This window comes from Cynoglossus semilaevis, chromosome 7, assembly GCF_000523025.1.
Source record: "Cynoglossus semilaevis isolate Cse_v1.0 chromosome 7, Cse_v1.0, whole genome shotgun sequence".
Lineage (NCBI taxonomy): Eukaryota > Metazoa > Chordata > Actinopteri > Pleuronectiformes > Cynoglossidae > Cynoglossus > Cynoglossus semilaevis.
In genome coordinates, this window is record NC_024313.1 from 8,939,673 (window position 1) to 8,961,224 (window position 21,552).

General features: G+C 41.7%; 1 protein-coding gene and 1 long non-coding RNA gene across 2 annotated transcripts in view; both read left to right on the top strand.

Annotated features, from left to right (window-relative positions):
- nbas (NBAS subunit of NRZ tethering complex) overlaps positions 1-10,574 on the top strand; it is a 107,057-nt gene extending 96,483 nt beyond the window's left edge. Inside the window, 3 exon segments of the mRNA XM_008313261.3 lie at positions 235-382; positions 1,381-1,515; positions 9,572-10,574. Of these exon segments, the coding sequence (XP_008311483.1) occupies positions 235-382; positions 1,381-1,515; positions 9,572-9,847 (559 nt within the window). The 3' untranslated portion in view covers positions 9,848-10,574.
- A 71-nt stretch (positions 10,575-10,645) lies between these two features.
- Positions 10,646-13,321, top strand: LOC112487217 (uncharacterized). Its single transcript, XR_003050103.1, has 2 exons — positions 10,646-12,589; positions 12,750-13,321. It is a non-coding gene; the product is annotated as an uncharacterized LOC112487217 (long non-coding RNA).
- The last annotated feature ends 8,231 nt before the right edge of the window (positions 13,322-21,552 follow it).

Below are 21,552 nucleotides of genomic sequence, written 5' to 3' on the forward strand. Positions count from 1 at the left end.
GACTTACCCATCAGTGTCAGAACGATCATCGGATCGCCTGCAAACACCTGGATGGATCTGCCTGCTGTCACGGCAGCCTGTGATTTCACGGTGTACACACTGTACTGTAGTACACTGCCCTGAGTTTTATAACACAGAACTTGTGAGTGACTTCCATCTCAGCACAAACACAACACAGTCTACACACACACACACCTTCATAATTAATGTCCTTTTTTTGCTCTTTGTCTTCAGGGCAGAATCGGACCACAACCCCTGGGTTGTGCTGACCTCAGCCTTGCTGACCCATTGCCAAGGTTCAGAGGCCAAATTAGACCTGGGTCAGCAGATAGTCAGCATGGTGCGGACCCTTTATAACACCAAGCACAAGCTCCCTGTACAGGTAATCGCTGTAAACAATGTGTGTGCACTGTTTTTTTTGATTGTTTATCGATGTGGGTTTTTTTTCCTGGTCAGCAGTAATATCTTTTTTCTAAGTTTCTGGTAAATGGCCTAAAAATGATAATCATCAACTGTGACAACACAGCAAAAGTTTGCAAAAATCCTACCATTGAAACGCTGACTCTAACACATTTGTCATCGTGACACCGCTGTCGTCACTGTACAAAGGTGCAGCTATTTGCATTCAGTGTAAGTGTAACCTTAGAGCACTGCCACCATTTTAACAGCATCTTAATACAGGAGCCTAAAGCTATTAATCTTGTAACTCAGAGCAGTGCGTTAGCATCAGCTCACTGCTTTATGCATTGTGCCACAGGCAGTAGCCTCGGTTTGATATCAGACGGCCCCTGATGCTATTCATGCCCCACTGAGCACCAAGGAAATGCTAAGCCTAATGCCTTTCTGTACATATAGCTCTCGCTGACTGTGATATTAGTTTAGCGCAAATGCTATTCAGTGTGAATGGGTTAGTGTCTGCTGGCTGTCTAATATTAGTGTGGGAAAGGGGGTGCAGCGTGGGGAGGGAGGCCTTTTACTCCGTTCTGAAGAGCTTTAATTTGAATCTGCTGCAATGAAACCGCTCGAGCATGGGGGAGTCAGATTGCATCGTGATAGCCATATATTACTGGACGGAACTGCACCGGGGGTGTGTGTCAAGTGTGCACGCGTTTGTGTATTTTGAATCAATTACTTGTGTGTGAACAGTATGTATACACATCGATTAACCTTCCTTGTTCCATGCCCACTCTCGTCTTTGTATGCTGTTTCGTTCTCCATTTTGGTGCTGTCCCTCCTTCTCTGATTATATTTCCCAGTTTTATCAATCTCTGGCTTTATTTCTCTCCTGATGCCTGTTAACCCTTTCTCTGTTTGTTCTTTCATATCCATCCTTTCTCCCTCTTCCTCCCTCTCTCTCTCCCTCGATGTTCCTTTTTTCAGTGTATTAAACACATAGCCACCCTGATGCTCCAGAATCAGTCGAACCTCCAGCAGTCTGCTCTCAAACTGATGGCTGAAAGTGGAGACGAAGAACTTCTGCAGCTGACCCTGGATCAGATCAACAAAATGACGGTCGTAAGTAAAACCGGCGATGTATCCTATACCTTTACAATCAGACCAGAGTCTTATTACTGTACAGGTGAACAGGTTCTAATATGGCAAACCAAACCTATACCTTACAAAAAACACTAATCTTTGAAATGCATCCTCCTGTTGTCTCTGATCTTGGAAATTCTGAGCTCAGACAACCGAAGTAATTTTCCGAGACTGTGTGGTCTGCTCTTCAGTGTTTCCTGATCAGATAAGCTTTTGCCACAAAGTACAGCTCTCAGACCCGGCACACCCTCGCTTTGTTCCTGCATCAGATAAGAAAAAGCCTCGCTATTAGCTGACAGAAACTCCATTAAATAAAACCCTCAAGCTGGTGCGTGGTTACACCTGAGCAACCGGCTGCTCCAACGCCAACACCAAGAGAGAAAGAGGCCGTAGGTGGAAAAGACATTGAATATGTGATTTGGATGTGTTGAGATAAAATCAAATGGAAGAAAAAGAGCAAAAGACTGAATAAGAAAGAGACAGTCAAAAAGACATTGTAGAAGCTACCAAGATCCATTAGAGCAGGCATGGGCAAACTAAGGCCCAGGGGCCGGATGCGGCCACTTCAGCTTTTTAATCCGGCCCGCCAAACTTCTCCAAATTATATAATTTATTTATATTGTCATTATACTTCCGCCTTTTCCTTGCAATACCCACGTTGACCCAATAGATGGCATAGAAAATGATAAAAGCATCTTTACATGTCACTTACCTTAGTTCACACAATGGCTCCATCTATTGAAAGTTGTGGCCCGCCGGTCAAAAAGTTTGCCCACGCCTGGATTAGAGAGAACACGGCAGGGTCCGCGGTCCCCGGCTTGACAGAAAAGGGAAATGTCACGAGAGATAGACCAGACAGATGCAGAGGGTGAGACAGGTATTGGGTTTCACCACACTGAGAAAAAATCTCACCGTCGCCACCTAGGATCGGAATGAACAGTGGTGTGTTTGGAGCAACAAAGTGTTGCTGTGTTCTTCTTCAGACAACATCACAAGAGAGAAATGGCTGTACAGTAGAACACGGCTGATAATGTTTCTCACCGTGGATCTGGGAGAACGTCTTCATCTGTTCACAGCTACTGTTTGTGTTGCCTTTTACATGTGTGTGTAGATTTGCCAACAAGTTTGAAGAGTTGGCCATTTATTTGGGCTATTAACAATAATTGTTAATAATAATTGTGATTGTGGTTCTACGGTGTGGCAGTGTTTCATGCAGACTTTTTTGGTCTGAAAGAATTTGGCGTGATAATACCGACTGAGCCGTGACCTTTGGCTCTGTGAGTTTTGCTATTAAACAAAAGGAAATATGATTCCATTTTCCTCCGACTTGCCCTTTAGATTTTAACGTATTGAAACAGCTACTCTATGCACTTTTCGCCGTGTGCTTTTTTCAATATAGAAAACACAATTTATCTTCTGTAATGGTTGAGGGCGTTGGACATTTATCCAGATATACTTTAAACATGGTTCTGCAACTACAAACACCTGAAGAGTCAGTTCTATAATTCTACTTCTACATAAAGTTCGCTCAGAGCCCCAAGACTATTTTAACCACTTACATGATGACATATGTGCAATTCATGAATATGTCAGTATTGTACTTATAATACAAGATGCAGACCAAGACCAACCACTCTACTCAGTAAACTCATGAAATACTGGTTCTCAAATACAGTGTTTTAATTAGTGCAGCAGTCTGCTGATACATCAGTGAAGCTAACCTAACCGCTGAGCATCATTACTTTTTTCTTGCTGTTAATTAAACACAAAATAACATGTCAGTCCAAGTGACTGACAGGCCTTATCTTTAAGTACCATTCAACAGTTTGCGTGTGTGTCCGCTGTGTATCAGCGTTTGCTTCTGCGTCTCCTCATAATGCAGATGCCCCAGAGATTGTTTGAGGAAGAATAATTCTCCAGATTGGTTACTAATTAAACTAACGGCTGATTCAAGAAGTATATGAGAGAAGGTGAACCTGTTTGGCTGTAGTGAATGTGGCTATTTTTATTTTGTCTTGTGTTTATTGCTGTGATTCGTGGTAGCAGCACGCTCAGCTCTGTGGGTGTTAGAAAACTGTGGTGAAGAAGAAGCGACAGACAGATGTGGGTGTAATGCGGACGTTTAAGAAAGTAGACAAAGACTAGGAGAAGACGGTGTAATAGAGGGAGAGATTTTCCTATTGTTCCTAATGAGATGGTAAAACACGGCGCAGGCTTTTGTTTCTTCTCCTTGGTGGCAGAGAGAAATGTGGCCTCTTCTCTCACGTCTCTCCTGGAAGTCACCGCCTGCATTTCTTCTGTGTTTTTGCTCCTTGTTGTTAGATGTATGGGGGCTGAGGAGGAGCAGAGGGGGGCACACTGCTGTGTAAAGTTGTAGAAAGAGAAGACGGTAAACTAACCTCTAATGGAGACATCTGTAACTGCTCCCTGACTTTGTTTTGGCTGAGGAGCTGATCACACAAACATATACACAACTGAAAAGGTCCAAGCCATTTGTGATGAGCAGATTTTAGAGCCATCAGACTGATGTTAGCTGATGTTAGCTCAATGAACAGGTTAAAGATTGACACAGGGGACCTTGGAGATGATGACATGATATTCTCAATGTGAACTGAGCAGCACTTGATTCAAAGTAGTTAATTTCTTTTAAAGCAGATATTAATTTTTCTTTTTAAATTTTCTTTTAAAATTTTGGACCAAACACATGGTTTTGCTCTGTTGGTTTTTAAAGGAGATCAGTAGGAGAGCATTGGATCACCTTTAACTGGTGATGTTTTTTTTATTATTATAACTTTTCCCATGACTCAAGTCTTGTCTTTCTGTGCACATCACCACTATCAGCTAATATTGATGCTTTTTTTATAATAAATGTGAGTTCTTGTCTCAGGGTGCCCCTCAGTTTAAAAACTAATTCAACTAATGTTTATCTGCCCAGTGGAGTGAAGACGACACGGCTCTTTGTTTGTGTGTATGATCAGGTGATTATGTGTCTTATTGCTTGTTTAAGTTGCCTTTTTTACAGCCTTGATGTCATATTGGACCTGTTAATTCCACTGTTCGCCTGCAAGTCGATGTGTTGGTCCCCGATTGGCCTACATGTGTGTCTGTGTGTGTGCTCATGTGCGTCAGAAGCCATTTTATTTTTGTTTTTTTGTCTGCTCTGCCTCTTTTTCTGCCACTCTCAATCATGTCATGTTGGAAGCAAGGACAGTTTGGTGTTATTTGTGTGCCTATTTTTTGTTGCACGACTTTATCCCAGGGACTGTTACGATAGAGGGAAGGGAGGAAGCGTGAGAGGGAGGAAAGGGGGGCATGTGGAGGAGTGGGTAAGGCTGGAGATAAGTGACACGTTATCTGGCATGCCAAAGAAGCTTTATGATTTAATTTATAAAAGAAGTCTTGCTGTGAAGGCCATGAATTATGTATCAGAAATCTGACGTGCATAGTAATTCCAATTAAATATCTCTGCCGTGTTTCGCTGGGGGAGAGGAGGAGGCCAGGGGGAGAAATGAGATACATGCAGTGCTGTGAGTAAAGAAAAATACGGTTGAAATACTGACCAATGAGGGAGCAGTGATGGAGAAGTACAACACACCTGGTAAGATGGCGGAGGTAAAAAAAATGAAAAAAAGCAGGTGAGGGATTAGAGTTTTGTATTGCTTTAGTTTGATGTCAATTCAACATGGCTGAGTGACTCACATTTAACACTGTCTACTGTATGAACAAACACACACACACACACACACCACAGAGAGGAGGAAGGACATGGTGTTGTTTGGAATTTTAAAGAAGTCTTGGAGTTTTTAACCTGACACACACAGAGAAAAGAACATGCCAAACCTTTCCATGTTTTCCAGGCACTTGACCTTTATAAGAAGGAGAGAGGAATGCCTGATGGGTGTGTTCTCTCATCAGTCAAACTCTGTTTCTCCTGAACTTTTAGTGATGATGGGGGTCTGAGGACGGCAGAAATATTAAAAGACTCACAGAGGAGGAGTGTGTGGGAGAGGGTAAATAAAATGGACAAGATTATAAGAGGAAGAGGCGAGATGATTTCAACGAAGGACGGAAAAACAAACTCAGACGCTTTTCTTTATAATAAACCAGTTAACCAGTGACAGGTTGCAGAAAACAACAGAAATTAGTAGAGCAACCAGAATATTTTCTATTATGTCTCAAGGCGTTTTAGTCTAAGACATTTGTATACTCCATACATGTTGTGAGGCAACAATGTCTTATCCTGTGGATGTAATCAACATCAGTCCTACTTATATCGATAATAGATGTCCTCGGCTCAGAAACTGTTAAGAAACTGTTTTGTCTCATTTTATACGTTGTAAATGTGTTCCTTGAAAAAACTAAATTATTCCTTTACTCACACTGTCATGAAGACTTACAACATAAACAGCCACTTCAGCTCTGTAATTTTGTAATTGCAGCATAAATGGCAGCAAAAAGAAATCCTTCAAACTCAACTAGAGCTATAAAATGCAGTTCTAATACATTCACATTCCTCTGTCGACCAGATGCAGGTCTGTGCACTGGAATGCGACAGAGGCGTTCATGATGTAGAGGGGACACGGGGTTTTCTGCAGCGATCTGACATCAAGATTCCCCTCCATCACTCTGCCAAACGTCCATGTCTATTTTCAGCCCAGTCAAATCTGCTGTCTCTCCTGACAGCCTCAAACAGTAAAAGCCCGGCTGGTGGACGTTCACACACTTGTGTCCAGTTTGCATGAAGGAAAAACTGAACGTCTGCTTGGGCTTTTCTCACATCCATTACTGAACAGGAGGCACAGAATAGAACAAAAATAAATATTGTTTAAGTTGTGGACTTTGTGCATATTTTTGATTCTTTATCTCATTATGAAGCCAGATGACGGTGGTTGTTGACGTGCAGGTCGTCGATATTCTTTTGTAGTGTTCGCTCAGGCAGGTGTGATTTGTGAGGCCTTTTTTGACACCTGCAATTCAATTTCCCTGACAAATGGTAACATGACATGATACATTTTATTGGAGAATTTCTGACTTGTTTTTAACGCCACCTTGTCAGGCTTCCTGATTGGCTGTCCTTGTGCCATTCAGACATAACACGTCTGTAACCTGTGGGCTGTAGCCGTTACTGGTCCTGTTTAATGAGGTCTTAGAATAACCCCTTCTCTAAGATCATGTGCATTGATTGTGGTTCGGGATCTGACAGCATAACAAATTTTAGTTTGCTGGTTTGAATCCTGGTCTTACTTCATGAAGTTTGCTCTGTTAAATCTTTGACCATCACTTCTAATGATCGTCGGTCAGACTGAAATGACAAAGTTACTGAAGAGCCATGTGGCGTGCAGATCATTAGGGAAATAAATAAGAGTGGACTGAGTTTGAATTAATATTCAGATCTCCAGTAAATGGTTAGTTTTTCTTACATCCTGAAGCTCTAATGGTCCAAATGTGGGCATCAGTTCTGGCTGTAGTTAAATGAAACACTGCTGTTCTCATTATTGTGTTGGCAGAAATAACCTCAGCCTTTTCAGACATTCACTTCTGTTGCCTGGTCGGATTCTGCTGCTGTACTCTATTGGGAAAATATTTTTTCCCCTCTAGACTCTTATCACACCTCATTTCAGCTGGAGACTCGATGCAATGATTAAAATAACAGGGTTTTTAACAGCACAATTCTGCTAAACCAGGAGATAACTCCACACAAAGGAATGCATAAAGAAATCATCTTTCTTTGACACTGAGCTTCAGACAGACTTTTGTTCCTCAGTGTCATGTGCCTCGTGCCAAACGGATACTTTAAGGAAGGTGTTTTTAACATACAAGTGTGGAGAACCAGAGGCTTATTCAATAAGCTGCAAGAAGCTTTTTTTTTATTTAAAATTTAAAAGAAACAAACAAAACAAAAAATACGGTTGTGGGGATAGCAACATGTTGCTGTCAGCTGTGCCTCACTCGGTGAAGCAGGGCTTGATCTCATCTGTAACATTAGAAGGCTTTTTTATTAGCCATAGTGGGCAGTGGGTAGTGGTTAGCTGTAGTGCCTACCCTCATTTAAAATAATAATCTGTTTTCTATTTTATTTTAATAATCTAATCAATTTATCTGTAGCTCGTAGCTCTGTATGCTTTTAGTAAAACGGTGGTGGTCCTTTCTCTCTTCTCTGACACTTCATCTTCATGAACTGTCCCGTTCATCAAAACATGTTCTATAGACATTGCCGTGTGTCTGACTTGTCTCTGTGGCCTTTGTCTTTGACTGAGTCTTCCATGATTCCTGTGACAGTAAGAAACAAATGAAATCATTAGTCTGACATCACTGTGTTGTATCTGTGGGCACCAACTGTCAGAAACCTAATGTCATCTTTTCTCCTCACATAATTCTACATTACAGTGGAAAATCTTTTCACTACTTTGACTAAGTCTATGAATCACCTCTGGGTCACTCATGCTAGAAAATTACTTCAAAAGGCACTGAATGTTATTAGCAGCTCTGTACTGAGACGGTGTTATTGTCAGAGACAATGGCTGAACCTCTGCCGACCCTTGTGTAAGATTTTCAGGTTTGATCATCTCAAGTAAAGTGTTTCTTTTTAGAGGATTTCATGTTTTGAAGCATAAATTGTCCCTGGACCAGAGGGAGAAATGGAGCGGGGCCGACAGAGATGAGGGATTTCAGAATTGAGAGGAAGACATCCATTCAGCTCTGTTCCTGTCCTCGGCTACAGAAGAAAAGACACGGGCACCACATTTATAATTGAACCGCCTCAGCTACTGTATGAAAATATCCCCAGCAGGAACTCTGTTTATGCCTGTATACAATATCTGTGTGCTTATTTGAGTAAGTACAAGTTCAACAATAAGGACAGCAAACTGGTGAGAGACCCAGAGAGCCAGAGAGAGAGAGAGTACTCTGCATTCTGTACAAACCACAATGGCATTCATTGTGCCTCTCTTTTATTATATGGCTACATGCCGAGGGGATAGTAGTGACCGCAGTGTAAACACTGGATGTGACCCAGCAGTGTGGCCTCATCTGGTTCCTTCAAGCTTGTAACACTGTAATCACAGGCTCACAAAAACAGCCACCAGCACAGAAGCTGCAGTCACTGAGAGCTTAAGACTGTGGCTGGGAAGTCTCTTATGCTGCCATTATCTACAACTACTGTTGACTGATGTATAGTAATGGTAGGAAGAGCTGAGAGATTTTGGTCAAGGAGTTCAGTAGTAGCAGAGAAGTACGTTAAGACTGTGCACAATAGGAAGATTTTCGGACAGCCATTTGTTTGTGTCTGGGAATGTGCGGTCAGATTGGCAGGTGGGTGTCAGTGAGGGACTAGGAACCTGATTTTGTGCAGTTCTATTGGTCATTTTAAGTCCGGCAGGGTTTTTTTCATAGGCTTAAATGTCTGCCGGTTGCAGTGTATGTGTGGTGGATGTCAACCTGGAGAGGTGGAGGTCTGCAGAGAGAAGAAAGAAATTATTACATCTTTGCTGTTTCTCTGTTGTTGTTGTTGTTGTTTTTTTTTGTAAGTCCCAGTATTTTATGTTCTTTTCCACTGCTGTGTTTTCATGCTGGTCCATTGTTAGCGTTCATTTACCTGTGACCTGTGCGTGGGAGGGAGGTCTTGAAAGTATGGGTATTTGAGCTGTAAGTATTGTAGAGTATTTGCAGGAGTGACAGATGCATTCGTACAGTTAATACTGTAAAGTAATACTTGAAGTAAATACTAGGGCTCCTTCCCAGTCCTGCCATTATTTAGAACATTATTTATGGCAGACTTCTTATGTTCCAGGCCTGAATCAAGGACCATATTTAGTTTGTTTTCAACCAGACACACAGGTGTTCTTGAAGATTATATCTTCTGCCTGACAGCTGCTTGCCTTAACAGACACTGGCTGCAGAAAACACCCAACCTTTGGCTGTTTTCTTCCTGGAGTACGTCTATGCCAGTGGTTAAACAAAGGCCATGTGATCCTCAAAGGAAAATGTCCTCCTGACTTTTTTGTCTTTGGCGACTCCTCTCCTCTCATCTCTCCAGGAAACGGCTTCTTCCAGTGATCCTGAGCTCCTGACGTTGCTGCTGGACGCCGGACTCCTAGTTGGCTGTGTCTCCTCTGCACTGTATCCCCTGCTCAGCTCCCACATGCTGTCCCACCAGCAGGAAGGAGGTTGGGACGTGGAGAAGGCTGCTGCCGAGCTGCTGGCGGCCGGCCACGGGCCTGAGGCGGGCTCCCTGCTGCTGGCTCACCGTGGAACACACCAGGCACAGTTCACCTTCAACTCTGCCTTAGCTGTGCTCAGGAAGTGGCTGTGAGGAAAAAGGAAGTCCATGGTGTGGGGGGTGAGGGGGCGGTTGAATCGTAGCCATGGATGAAGCTGCTTCAGAGAAGGAGAGAATGAAGGTTTGGAGAGAGTTTCATAGAGATCTGAAATATATAACACGAACCCAGAGTGGAAGGGATCTAAAAATCGCCCTTTGAATCTGTTTCTTTTTGTGAGAATTTGTGAGCAGCAGCTGCAGCATCTGCCATTAAGGTACATTATTAATCATAAAAACATCTGCTCAAAAAAACACACACCTTTAATACAGAAATCTCCACAGCCTCTCAGGCGGGGTTTAAAGTTCGGACAAAAAGCCCAGCGAAAAAGCCGCAATCAACTTGCGTGTGCACGTGAACATGCATGAGGACGTGTCTTTCGGTGTGACATAGTAATTGAGCATTAGTCAGGAGGCAGTGGGAGGATATCAGCCTATTGTTCAGCGACAGGTTCACCACTTTGACGCTCCATCTTTAAACCCCCTGCCTGCGCTCCATTGTTTTCCTGGTAATAACGTCTAATTAATTGCTTCTGTCCAAATTAGCCTCGCAGCTGCCACGTGTGTCCCACGTGTGCAAGTGCACAAACACTGTATACAAAGCGCTCTGCATAATCACTTAGAAAGGTTCAGGTTCTGCTGCACTAACGCTGCCATTATAATTTAGTTTGTAAAAAAAAGAAACAAAACAAACACCGAAAAAGAAAAAAAAAAAAAAAAAAAACAGCAAAAAAAAAAAAAAAAAAATTTTTTTTTTTTTTTTTTTTGTGTTTTTTTTTTTTTTTTTTTAAAAAAAAAAAAAAAAAAACTCTTTTATCTTCCCGAGCTGAATTAAAGACAAAATATTTCAACACAAAGAAATGATGTGTGTTTTCTTTTTAATTGTTTCCTTTTTTTATGAAATTGTTTTTGGATGAACACAAAAGTAAAGTTTTCCACGGATGTTTGTGGTGTAATTTACTTCAGTCGCATCTCATAACACGCCCCAAACATTTGCATTATAATTACAGCATTTTCTCATTGTTACAACATAATTACAGCCGTCTGATCGGCGACTACTTCAGCTGGCTCCAAAACCACTTTCTAGTTTTGCAAATTTTTACTCTTTGTGAATCCACAAAGCCTTTGGAGCAAACAGCTGCTTTAACCAGCTCCTCACAGCGACTGCTGCCAACCGTATTTGCATCTTTTTTTTTCCCCTTCTTGGAACTGCCAACAGTCGTAGCCATTCCAGAGTTGCAGAAATCAAAACGTCCAGTGCATCTTGTTTGTCAGTGGATGTTGGATGCTAATCCCCAGCATAAAAGTAAATTTATTTGATCAAAGAGAGACAATTAATGAACAGTGGGAGGGAAGGCAGAGTTTGAATGTTAATTAGAAAAGATGAAAGATCAGCGTCGGTCTTCTCAGATTTTCAGAACTCCCCAGTTTGTACAAAAACATTCCAGAGGAGAAGGGCAGCCTGGAGTCAGAGCAAGAATTTTCATGAGTTTTGTCAAGGCTTTCGGAGAAGTTGAAAACTGTTTTTCCTTCTAGCTTGAAGGTTAATTCCTTTTAAATGTGGAAAGGGGAAATTGAGGTCAAACGAGTGAACGCAAGTGAGTCGCGTTGCTCTAAATTAATTTAAAAAAAATGTATACTCAAGATATTGTTTAAAATATGTGTGGAATGGATGAAGTTATATGGAGTTGTGTTCTGGTAGTAAATGTGATCCTTGTCTATGAATTGGTCTACGTACCTGAGGGAAGTAGCAAGTTGTAGAAATGACAAAATGTTTCCTGTGTTTTTGTGTAATTGTTTTGACTGAGTTAAAGGATGAGGAGAGAGTTCAACATCTGGGAGGGGGTATTTAAAACACCTGATGAATAAAAGGCCGTGACTTGGAGGTATTTACCCTGACAGCAATATTGCAGTGTTTGGAGCTCATTCATAAGAGACGTGGTTCGGTTGTTGGTCCATCAGTATATCAAACAAGAGGGTGATAAATCTCTCCCACCTGTGGAGGGAATGCAGGAAAATGAGACAATATTGTGTTATTGATGGGCCAGATGAAAAGACAGCCAGTTTCAGGGCTATCAGATGGGTTCCTGCAGGTTTGTCAGAGTGAGGGAGGTGTCAACTTTCCGCCGTGAGGAAGAGTAATACAGCAGAGATTAATGGGTCAATTTCACAGCCTCCCAGGACGACTGTTGTGGCTTTGGCCGTTTTATACTGCTGTGGGCTGCTGTCATCCACAGTGATAGTGGGCTCTGCAGACAGTGCACTGATGTTCAGCCTCTCGTGTCCAGAGAAAGTCTGAAGAATGAAATGACTTGGTCTCCGGCGGTGACTGACCCACGTTTGGTCCTAACCTTGAACTAAGACAGGAGACTGCTTCGAACTGGACAGTGTGAAATCAACTTGTTTATTTATTTTTTTACAGGAATGATGTCCAAGTTGCTAAAGAGTGATCAGGTGGAATAGTATTTGTATTTTTTTTTAATACCAAATTAATACAGTTCCCTGTGTTCTAATCTGCTTCTTCTGTTAAATATTTGCTTCTTGTCTTATATCCAGCCGTGGTGAGTAAAGTAAAGGCGGCTGTCAACTTACTGACGTCTAACTACACAATCAATCACAGATTTGTCCAACGCTGTGTCAATTTGTGCCAACAAGAGAGAAAGTACATGATGGAAGGTTCCCAAAGAGGAGAGAAAGTGCAGCATCAGTTGTCAGTTGGATCAAAAAAATCACTCTGAGGTTTGTCTTTCTTTATGTTGTCATTTGATGTGTTAGTGTCAAAAGATTCTTCACTTTTATTGTTATCGTGATTGGGACCTGGTCACACTACTAAGTGGACAGAACTGATCAGGTTAATGATCTTCAGTCATTGATCCTCTACATCTTAATCCTTCTACAGGGTCACAGGGGAACCGCAGTCAACTCTGAACTGTATTCTGTTTTGGGCGTTCAAGAAGACGTCTGGGAACCACTGCTGAAAGGTACAAGGAGCACACTAACCACATTTTCCACTGTGTGACCCAGTTTGATGAGCAGTCCGACACACATGAGTTAAAGAAATGTACAAATGGGGAAACTTTAGCAAAACAGATGAAACTAGATGAAAAAAGAACAGCCCCAAGCACAGGTACACAGAGAGAAACAAAAGAAAGGGTAGAGAGGAGGATGAGGTCCAAGTGAATGAGCACTGCAGTGCTCTCACTGGCACAGTGTTGTGACCTGCCTTGATTAGTGGGGTTGACCCCCATAAACTCCTGGGACTGTTTCCTGTCGCTGTTTACTTGAAACACACCCACCAGTAATACCAAGCAGCCTCTCAGTGCTCTTCACACACGGGCCGTGCATTTTAATTTCAGCAGCGCCATCATGAGTTTCGTCGACGGTAGCTAACTGACGTGAGGTTCTTCGGGGGCAGCTGTTTTGTGAATTAGTGTTACACAAATAAAAAAAAATGTTTTGCTGTAGATTGAGTTCAGTATCTCAAGTGTTGTGCTTTTTTCAAATACTGTCTTTTCAAAGCCAGGTCTCTTATGTTCAGTCCACAAGATTCTTCTTCGTACAGTGAACCTTTCTCCTCACATCTTTTACTGGACGAAACGGTTCAAGTTGTTGTGTTTCAAAGTGAGATTTTTAATATGTTCTCCTCCAGTCATTTCCATCCTCTGTTTGCTGTTATGCAAAGTCAGACTGCAGACATCAGGAAAATTGAGCAAAGATCTAAAGTCCTCCGCTGTGAGTTGGTAAAAAAGTGGTGCATTGTCAGTCTAGTCAGTCATCATCCTGATCCACCCGGGAGGTGAGAGAGCAGAGGGTATGGAGGAGAGAGAGTGTCTCTGTGTGTGTGTGTGTGTGTGTGTGTGTGCCCTCGGGGAAAACTGAATGACATGGGATCTTAGAAACCCTGTCTCCCCTGCAGAGTGAGGTTATCTTTGTTAGACACCGCTTTTAACCTGTGCCAATGAGTGCTCGCTGACACCCGCAGTGGCAGACAAAAAGAAAAGATAAAAGCAGTGAAAAAGGGGAATAAACGATAAGAAATAATATAATAACATAATGAGTCAGTTGAAAACAGAAATGCCACATGCATTGTTCTGTTGTTTTTCTCTGTACAGACTGTCATAGAAAATCAATGGGAATCCAGGGTCATGTTTGTTTTTCTGTGCAGCTAGTCTCTGCAGCTTTGTGCATTTTGACCTCGACTTTTGTCGAGAAACTGTCTGTCTTGGAGCATGTGTACATGCAGCTCACTAAAACGCACAACACACAAAAAACCTGTGGTGTTTGGAAAGAGACAGCAGGCCTAGTCATTGTGGGAAAAGTATGAAACGTGGGCTGAAATCTACAGTTTACAGTTGCATTCAATGTTTTGTTTTGTTTTTCCAAAATTAGAACAGTGGTTCCTACTCTTACCTTAAAGTCAGAGCTTCATCCCCAGTGGTAACTGATGATGTACTGCAGTTCCCAACGTGGGGATTTTTTACTTTAATTCAGCATATGTATGATTTTAAATGGTCATTTCAAACTTGTTTCAGTCCATTAAGGGGGTAATACAAAGGGTATGTGGCCCTTAATGGACTGGAGAACTGTTCCGGTTGTAAGTTTGTGGGGACATTTCTTTTTCTTAGTTGACCTCTCGTCTGCACTGTGCATCACTCTGGACCATCTGACTAATAGATAAAGTGATAGCAATAGTAAAACTGTGATTTTTACTCTGACAGATTTAAAGAAAAACTTCTCTGTGTGCACGGATCAGAATCAAACTCTCAGACAGAGTGATCCACTCACACCTTCCACTCTCCTTCATCACTTTGGAACATTTCAAAGTCACACAGCTCCTCCAGTTATGCATTATCGCAGAGTGTTGACTGTGCGGAGCTCCACTCAGACTGCAGGAGAGGCTGCTCTCAAGTCTCTAAAGGACAGCAAAGACAAAAACATCAGACATGAAGTGACGCTATCATCTTGCTCTTGTCTGCAGTTTTACTGGTATTAAATACTGGTTCAAATTACTCTAGAAAAGCTCCGAACATCAGTGACAGATACGTGACAAACGGATTAAGGTGCCAGTTGCTCCTTCTATCTCTTCTTCTTTCAGTCGTCTAGACGCTGAAACTGCAGCGTTTTCTGAAGTGATATTCTTAATTTCAATGTCCATACACTAAGGTATGAAACACCAAATGAACAGAGCACAGCTGTAACTGTTACTGTCGCCTCCGACATTTACTGTATCAATGACTGACATTTGGGCCATCAACATTTCAACATTACAACCAGTAATGTTGTTTAAAGAACACACTGCAGGTATGGATCCCTGTATACGTGTCTTTGACTCTGACTCTGATCTCTTTAAAAATCACTGGTGTCCCATTTAACTTTAAATCTTGTCACTGTCTTAAATTTCCTTAAACATCAAGGTTTCACTCTGATGTTGAACTCTGGCAGAATGAGGCTGCAGTTGTAAAGGAAAGTGACGGATGATTCAATGGAATTGACGAACTTCCGCCATGAGTGTTTTCACTCCCCCGGCTGATAAAGAGTCTGATGGACTGTAGCGTTTAATAATAGATCAATATAGTGTGTGTGTGTGTGTGTGTGTGTTAGTGTGTGTGTTTGTGTCTGTACAATCTGTTCTCAGCTGCCTGTGAGTGTGAAGACTTCAGACTCGGGATACTGACCGCAATAAATGCTGATTTTCTCACATTAATAAATGTAATGAGACAGAAGTGACATAAGGTTCCGATGATAAACTGTTGCCTCACAAAACTGTCTGCAAGCATCACATTGTTTCCACACCGGCTGTTTGATTAGACTGAGGTTGGAAAAATGTCTCCTATGGTTTGTTTCTCGCACGCTAGCGACTAAACCTCGTCCTCCTCTGCCGGCACATGTGTATTCACTCACAGGAAGCTGTTAGCTGAGTGCACACGTTTCTCAAGCTGTCAGGTTGTTAACTTTGGAAAACTTAAAGAGAGTGAGCAAGAGAGAGAGAGAGAGAGAGAGAGAGGTGGAGAGGAGGTGAAGAGCTATAGAGCTATGGGTGTGTGGGTGGAAGTGTAAAAGTGGAGAACCAGGGAACCCAGACTGAGGGAAAGGATCGTTTGTGCATGTCAAAGGATAAATCTGAAGGAAAAAGTGAGGCAGGAGATGGAAGCTGAGTGTGTGTGTGTGTGATAGAGAGAGAGAGTGTGAAAATCCACAGGAGGCTCGCTAAATTTTCCCAGGTTGCCGGGGTCAAATCCTGGTGATAACATTTACGCTTAGATTTTTGTTTAATTTGCAGAAAAAGAATTGTGATAAAAAACTGTGTGAATACCTACGAACGTAGAGAAAGCTGCACACACACTGTGTTGTCTCCTCTTATTCAATCAGAGATATACTGTATGATGTCGATAGTTGAAGGTAGTGAAGGAGCAGCTTTGACAGGAAAGTCTTTTGTAGCTTTGAACTCTGCTCCTGCCTTTTACTCTCTCACACACACACACACACACACACAGTGAGGAACCATCTCCGGAGACCTTTGGTCTCTACGTGACTGCAGTATAAATCATCACTAATAAGTTATAGAGCTGCTTGTCCTTCCAGTCGACAAATACTGCTGTAGTAAGTGAATTTATTTTATATTCACGTGTGAGAAACCACGTGTCAAATGAAAAGTAAATCTAATGTACATGCCTGGGTATTAAGATATACAATTCTTCAAAATATTAAATAAACAAAGAGAAGTCAGTTTGAGATGGAGTGTGTGTGAAAGGACATACAAGGAGTGTTTAGATTTTAAGATCAAATTTAAACACTAAATGCAATCTGGATATTGGGGAAAGCTTTAAAACCATGCTCAGTATCAGGTGTACAGTATAGCATTAGGAGACTCTTATGTTGGAACACCACTGCTAATTTGATCATCTTTATTTGAAGTTAATTGAATTAAATGAATTTCCTATAGTCACCTCTTGCTTGGACTTATTCCTTGGACTTATCTTCACAGAGGAGAGAAAAAAAAAAAAATGAACTGAGTCACAGACGTGAAAACAGAAAAATGAAACTAATGTTTCACAGTGAGGGGCTGAACAGAGACGTGCTGTGTTTGTTTACAACAGTGGAGGGAGATGAAGAAGATGTTTCTCATACGATTTCCTGGAAAATAGATCAACATAGTTAGATACTAATACTGGGAAACAAAATTCACGTGAACTCATGTTCTGTTCCATCAGACTGAGTACTGCATATTTGAACCCTGTGTGTGTTCTACTGCAGCAGTATACAGCAGTAAACAGTACCTAGTTAAGTAGTAGTTGCAGTCTGGCAATACATCGGAGCCATACACGCCAAAATATTTTTAATTATTTATTTTATAATTATTATGCTAATTTACAATAGTTTAAGACTGGTCCTACCATTTTTAATTAAGAACCCAGCTTTGTTATTGTTAATGTTGCAGAACTGTAAGTAGATTTTAACCATCTCTACAAGCAGTGGTTTTGCTTTGTGACAGAATAGTTGTGTTGTAAATGTCCCTCATCATTTGTATGTATCAATAGCAGCTGTCCTGCATTTTGGCAAACTTGACCCTCGACATTTGGACAATCACAAGCTGCTAACCCGCAACTGTCGGTACTTCTGTTCCTGGACTTGAACAAATTTGCACTGCTGAGTCGATGGAGGGTAAAAACCCTGTGTCATCAATTATTCATCGGCCGGAGTCTTTTAAAAATGTAAATTTGACCAAAGAAAGATGGAGAAAAAAAAAAGAAAAGAAAAGCATGTACAGCCAGCAGAAACAGTTCCAAATCTCCACATACTGGTGGACAAACGGGAGCAAACACACAGTGGCAACTTCAACAGGTGTTTGTGTTCTCTGACAAAATGATGCTGGATGAGAATGAGGCAATCAGTTACCATGGCGATGTGAAAGCAGGAGAGGAAAGAGGAGGAGGATGGAGCAAACATTGATGCTCAGAGAGTGTCACTTACAGGCTTTGATGATGATAAGGGTCTGCTGCCGGGATAAACAACGTGAGAGTGTTAAAATACTCTGGGAATTAGAGACTCCAGAGAAGCAGGTTGCACAGCCTCCTCCTCCCACTGCTCCTCTTTACACTCCTTAAACACACACATGCACACCTATGAGCCGTGGTTACCTGTGTACGCTCCCATGGCCTTGTGACGAATAGCAAGATCTGTGTAACCATGGTAACTCGATAATAGTAAGTCCCTGCGGTTTGTTTGTAAATTACTGTATTTACTGTAAAAAAGCAAAATGTGTCTGTGTTGTGTGCTGCTGCTGCTGCTGCTGCTGCTGCTGCTGCTGCTGCTTCTTCTTTGCTGCCAAGAGAAAACCTGACTCAAAACTAGTGAAGCAACAATCACATTGGCAGGCAGTGGAGCTTTTGATTCCTGTGGGATGATAAAGAATAAGAGGAGGGAATAGAGGGCAGTGGAAAAAAATGCAGTGATGAGATAAGAGTCCCGGTCAAAGTGGGAGGGTTATCTGGAGCATGATGAAGAGAAGTGATAAATTAGGAAGGAATAAGGCGAGAACTGTAAAGGAGTGTGTGTGTGTATGTGTGTGTGTAAGAGCAAAGAGTGAGAAGGAATGTAAGATAAGAAAGAGAAGAAGTGAGAGGGAGGGTGAGGGTGAGATGAGAGCAGTGGAGGATGTTGAGCTGAAATCTTAACTAACAGAAGCACTGGCACCCAACTGAGAGGAAGAGCTGAAACCAGACATCAGGGCTTTAGGCTAATTAGGAAAAGAAGGAAGCAAACACTGTGTGTGTGTGTTTGCCTGCCAGTGTGTGTGTTCCTGTGTGGAAGCCACTGTGGGCATTGAAGTAAAAAAAAAGCAGGTGTTTGTGAAAACCTATGTGTTCAGAGACCTCTCATCTCCTCAGCAGGAGCAGCTCGTCTCCTGCACTGTTACATTTGGCTTCTGATCCCAGTCATGTTTGTGTGACACGCCAAACAGCTTCATACTTACGCTTGTGCTAATGTGCATTTGTATGTTGGGGCGTTTTTCTATAACAACATTTTAATTACCCAAAGGACTCCATCTGGCTGTGAAACGAGCTTCAAAAATGGCTGCAGAACAATATTGCCACCTTGTTAGTGGGGTCATTTTCTTAATTCCTTTTCAGCGTGACTGAGCCGCAGTTAGGCAGCAATAACTTGGTCCGACATTGGGTGAGGGCGACGATCCATCCGACATCATTTTCTAGCTTTTGCACACGCCATTTTGAAACTGTTTGTCATTTTGTTTTTGTTTTTTTGTTATAATAGACTGGACTATATAGTCCAGTTTATTATATATAACTAAATACTGATCAACAACGGTAACTCCTTGTCTTTCTGTGTGAGTCTTGGTGCAGTAATTATTTCTCACCAGTTACTTTGTTCTCCTGCAGCAGTATAAAAACATAAAAGATTAGTTTAATCTACTTTGAGGAAATGTACGCTGTAGTACTACTAGAGGTATTTTCAGAATATTACAGTTAGGATTACCTAGGTTTTACCATAATGTCATATTTTTTAAAAAAGAACAAAAAAACACAGGCATCCATACAGTCCTTGTTTTGGAGTGTCAGAGTGTTTTCCACCCTCGTAACTGATGTCCGTCCTTGTGCTTCATCTGTCACTGCTGGCTCACTGAACATGTTTGTCTGTGTCACGTTGATTTTAGAAATCCAAGCATGACTCAAGGCAGTTCTAGACGCCACTCGTCACTGGTCATTTGAGTGACACCTCCAACAAGTTTTGGACTTGTAACAATGTCACTGGTCATTTGAGTGACACTGACATGTTCCTCCAACAAGTTTTGGACTTGTAACAAGCATGAGAATGATGTGGAATACTTGCAGTTGTGATAAACATTTGTGGCAGAAGATTTTCAGGTGACAATAATGTTTCACATTATTTCCTAAACTCATCTTTCATCGCTGCTGTTTCTGGGTAAAATCATAAGCTTTCACATTTGGAAGGAACGCCACAGGCTCGACGTGTTCTTGATTTAATTGTTATGTGCTGATTTGCTTTGAGCTTTGATTCACTTAGTTCAGATCTTTAGTCTCCAATCCAGGAACAGATGCCTGCTGGATTTACCAGTGTTTTGTCGGTTTATTTTTACACTAACTGTAAAGCTGCTCTTTATTCTACACAGATCCATACCGTACCTCTGTGACCTGTGAGGCTCTGCTGATTAACAACAGCATCCAGCTCCTGTCAGTTCATCTCCCACAACTCATGCTCACATTAGCACACACACACACACAGACACTCACACAAATCGATGTGTCTTTGGATTTCAAACTTCATCTACACCAGCTGTCAATCCATGCACTCCTACAGCCTTTGTGATTGGTCAGAGTTTGACCTTGAATCCACAGGGAGCTGCAGCGCTGGGTTGGTGTTGACCCGGACGATTTATAAACCCACTTTAGTCCTAGCAGAAAAAGTCACAGTAGAAGACAGAAGGAAGATAAATAAAATGGAGATATTGATTGTGGCTTGTTGGTCTTCCTAAAGCAAATAGGACAAAGATTATGTTTGAAAACTCTGAGCTGAGCCAGATTAATGCAGCTCTCCGGTGACTAATTAAGTCGACGTCTGTAGCGATTCGTGTACTGGTTAATTCATCCACTCAACGAAACACAATTTTTTGTCCTGTACCCGGGCCCTTTCCAATATTCGGATTGTCAATAAGCAGCTCACTAATGGATGACACTCTAACCTGCAGTGGGTCTGTCTCAGGCTTCTCTCTGTTTTTGTTTACACGCAGGAAGTAGCAACTGTAAGGATGTGTGATTAAAACCAGAACAAGCCTCTTCACACACATACTCATCACCACTGTGCACGTTATAATGTAAAAGCTTTCTATCAATTCACACATTCCATTTCACTGCCACAGCAGCTTATTATGAAAACAGGCCCGGCTGTCTCGTATTTCTTGCACTAATTTCACTGATTGAGGAAGAGAAGCCAAAACTGGGCCGAGCGGCGACTTTATTACCAATTTATGGACCAAAGGCAGTTTTATGGCTGCCATAAAAGCAGAGTCTGTATACGGAAGTATTGTATAAGTGTTCCTCTGCTTTTGGGAAACATATTTTAGTCCACTTGCATGTTAGAAAGCCAGTCAAGTTTCTTTAATTGTTGAAATCCAGGGCTGTCCATCAGGACGAGTGAACAGTGAGCTTTTGGCCTCTCCTTTTACATATAAATATATACATATATATATATATATATATATACACATTTTACAACTGTTTTTAGATTTTTTTTTTGTGTTACTCGCTGATACTGAAAAATTCAAGTTATCTGTAGTTCAATTTTGTTAAACTTTCTTAAGTTGCATAACTTTCATTGTACAGCGCTCGATGACTGGAATAAGGTACTGAAATAAAACATGGGGTCATTGCTGCTTTAGAGTGCTATAAGCACACAGCAGCCTGCTAACATGGACTTGACTGAAAAAATGCCAACAGAGGGCAGCATCCTTGCAGTTGTGTGAAGTTTTGTCATTTTGCTTTTTGACTCCAAAGCTCAGATAACAACAGGTCTCTGATAGATTCATTGTTTCCATGTGTCTGGCGGCGTGAGCGTGTGTTTAAGAGACATCCGTTCAACAGGCTGTCTCTGCACGCCTGTTCGGAGGACTGCAAAGTTTCCTGAGTGAATTTCCAGTAAATGTATTTGCGAGTCTTGCCTGGCTG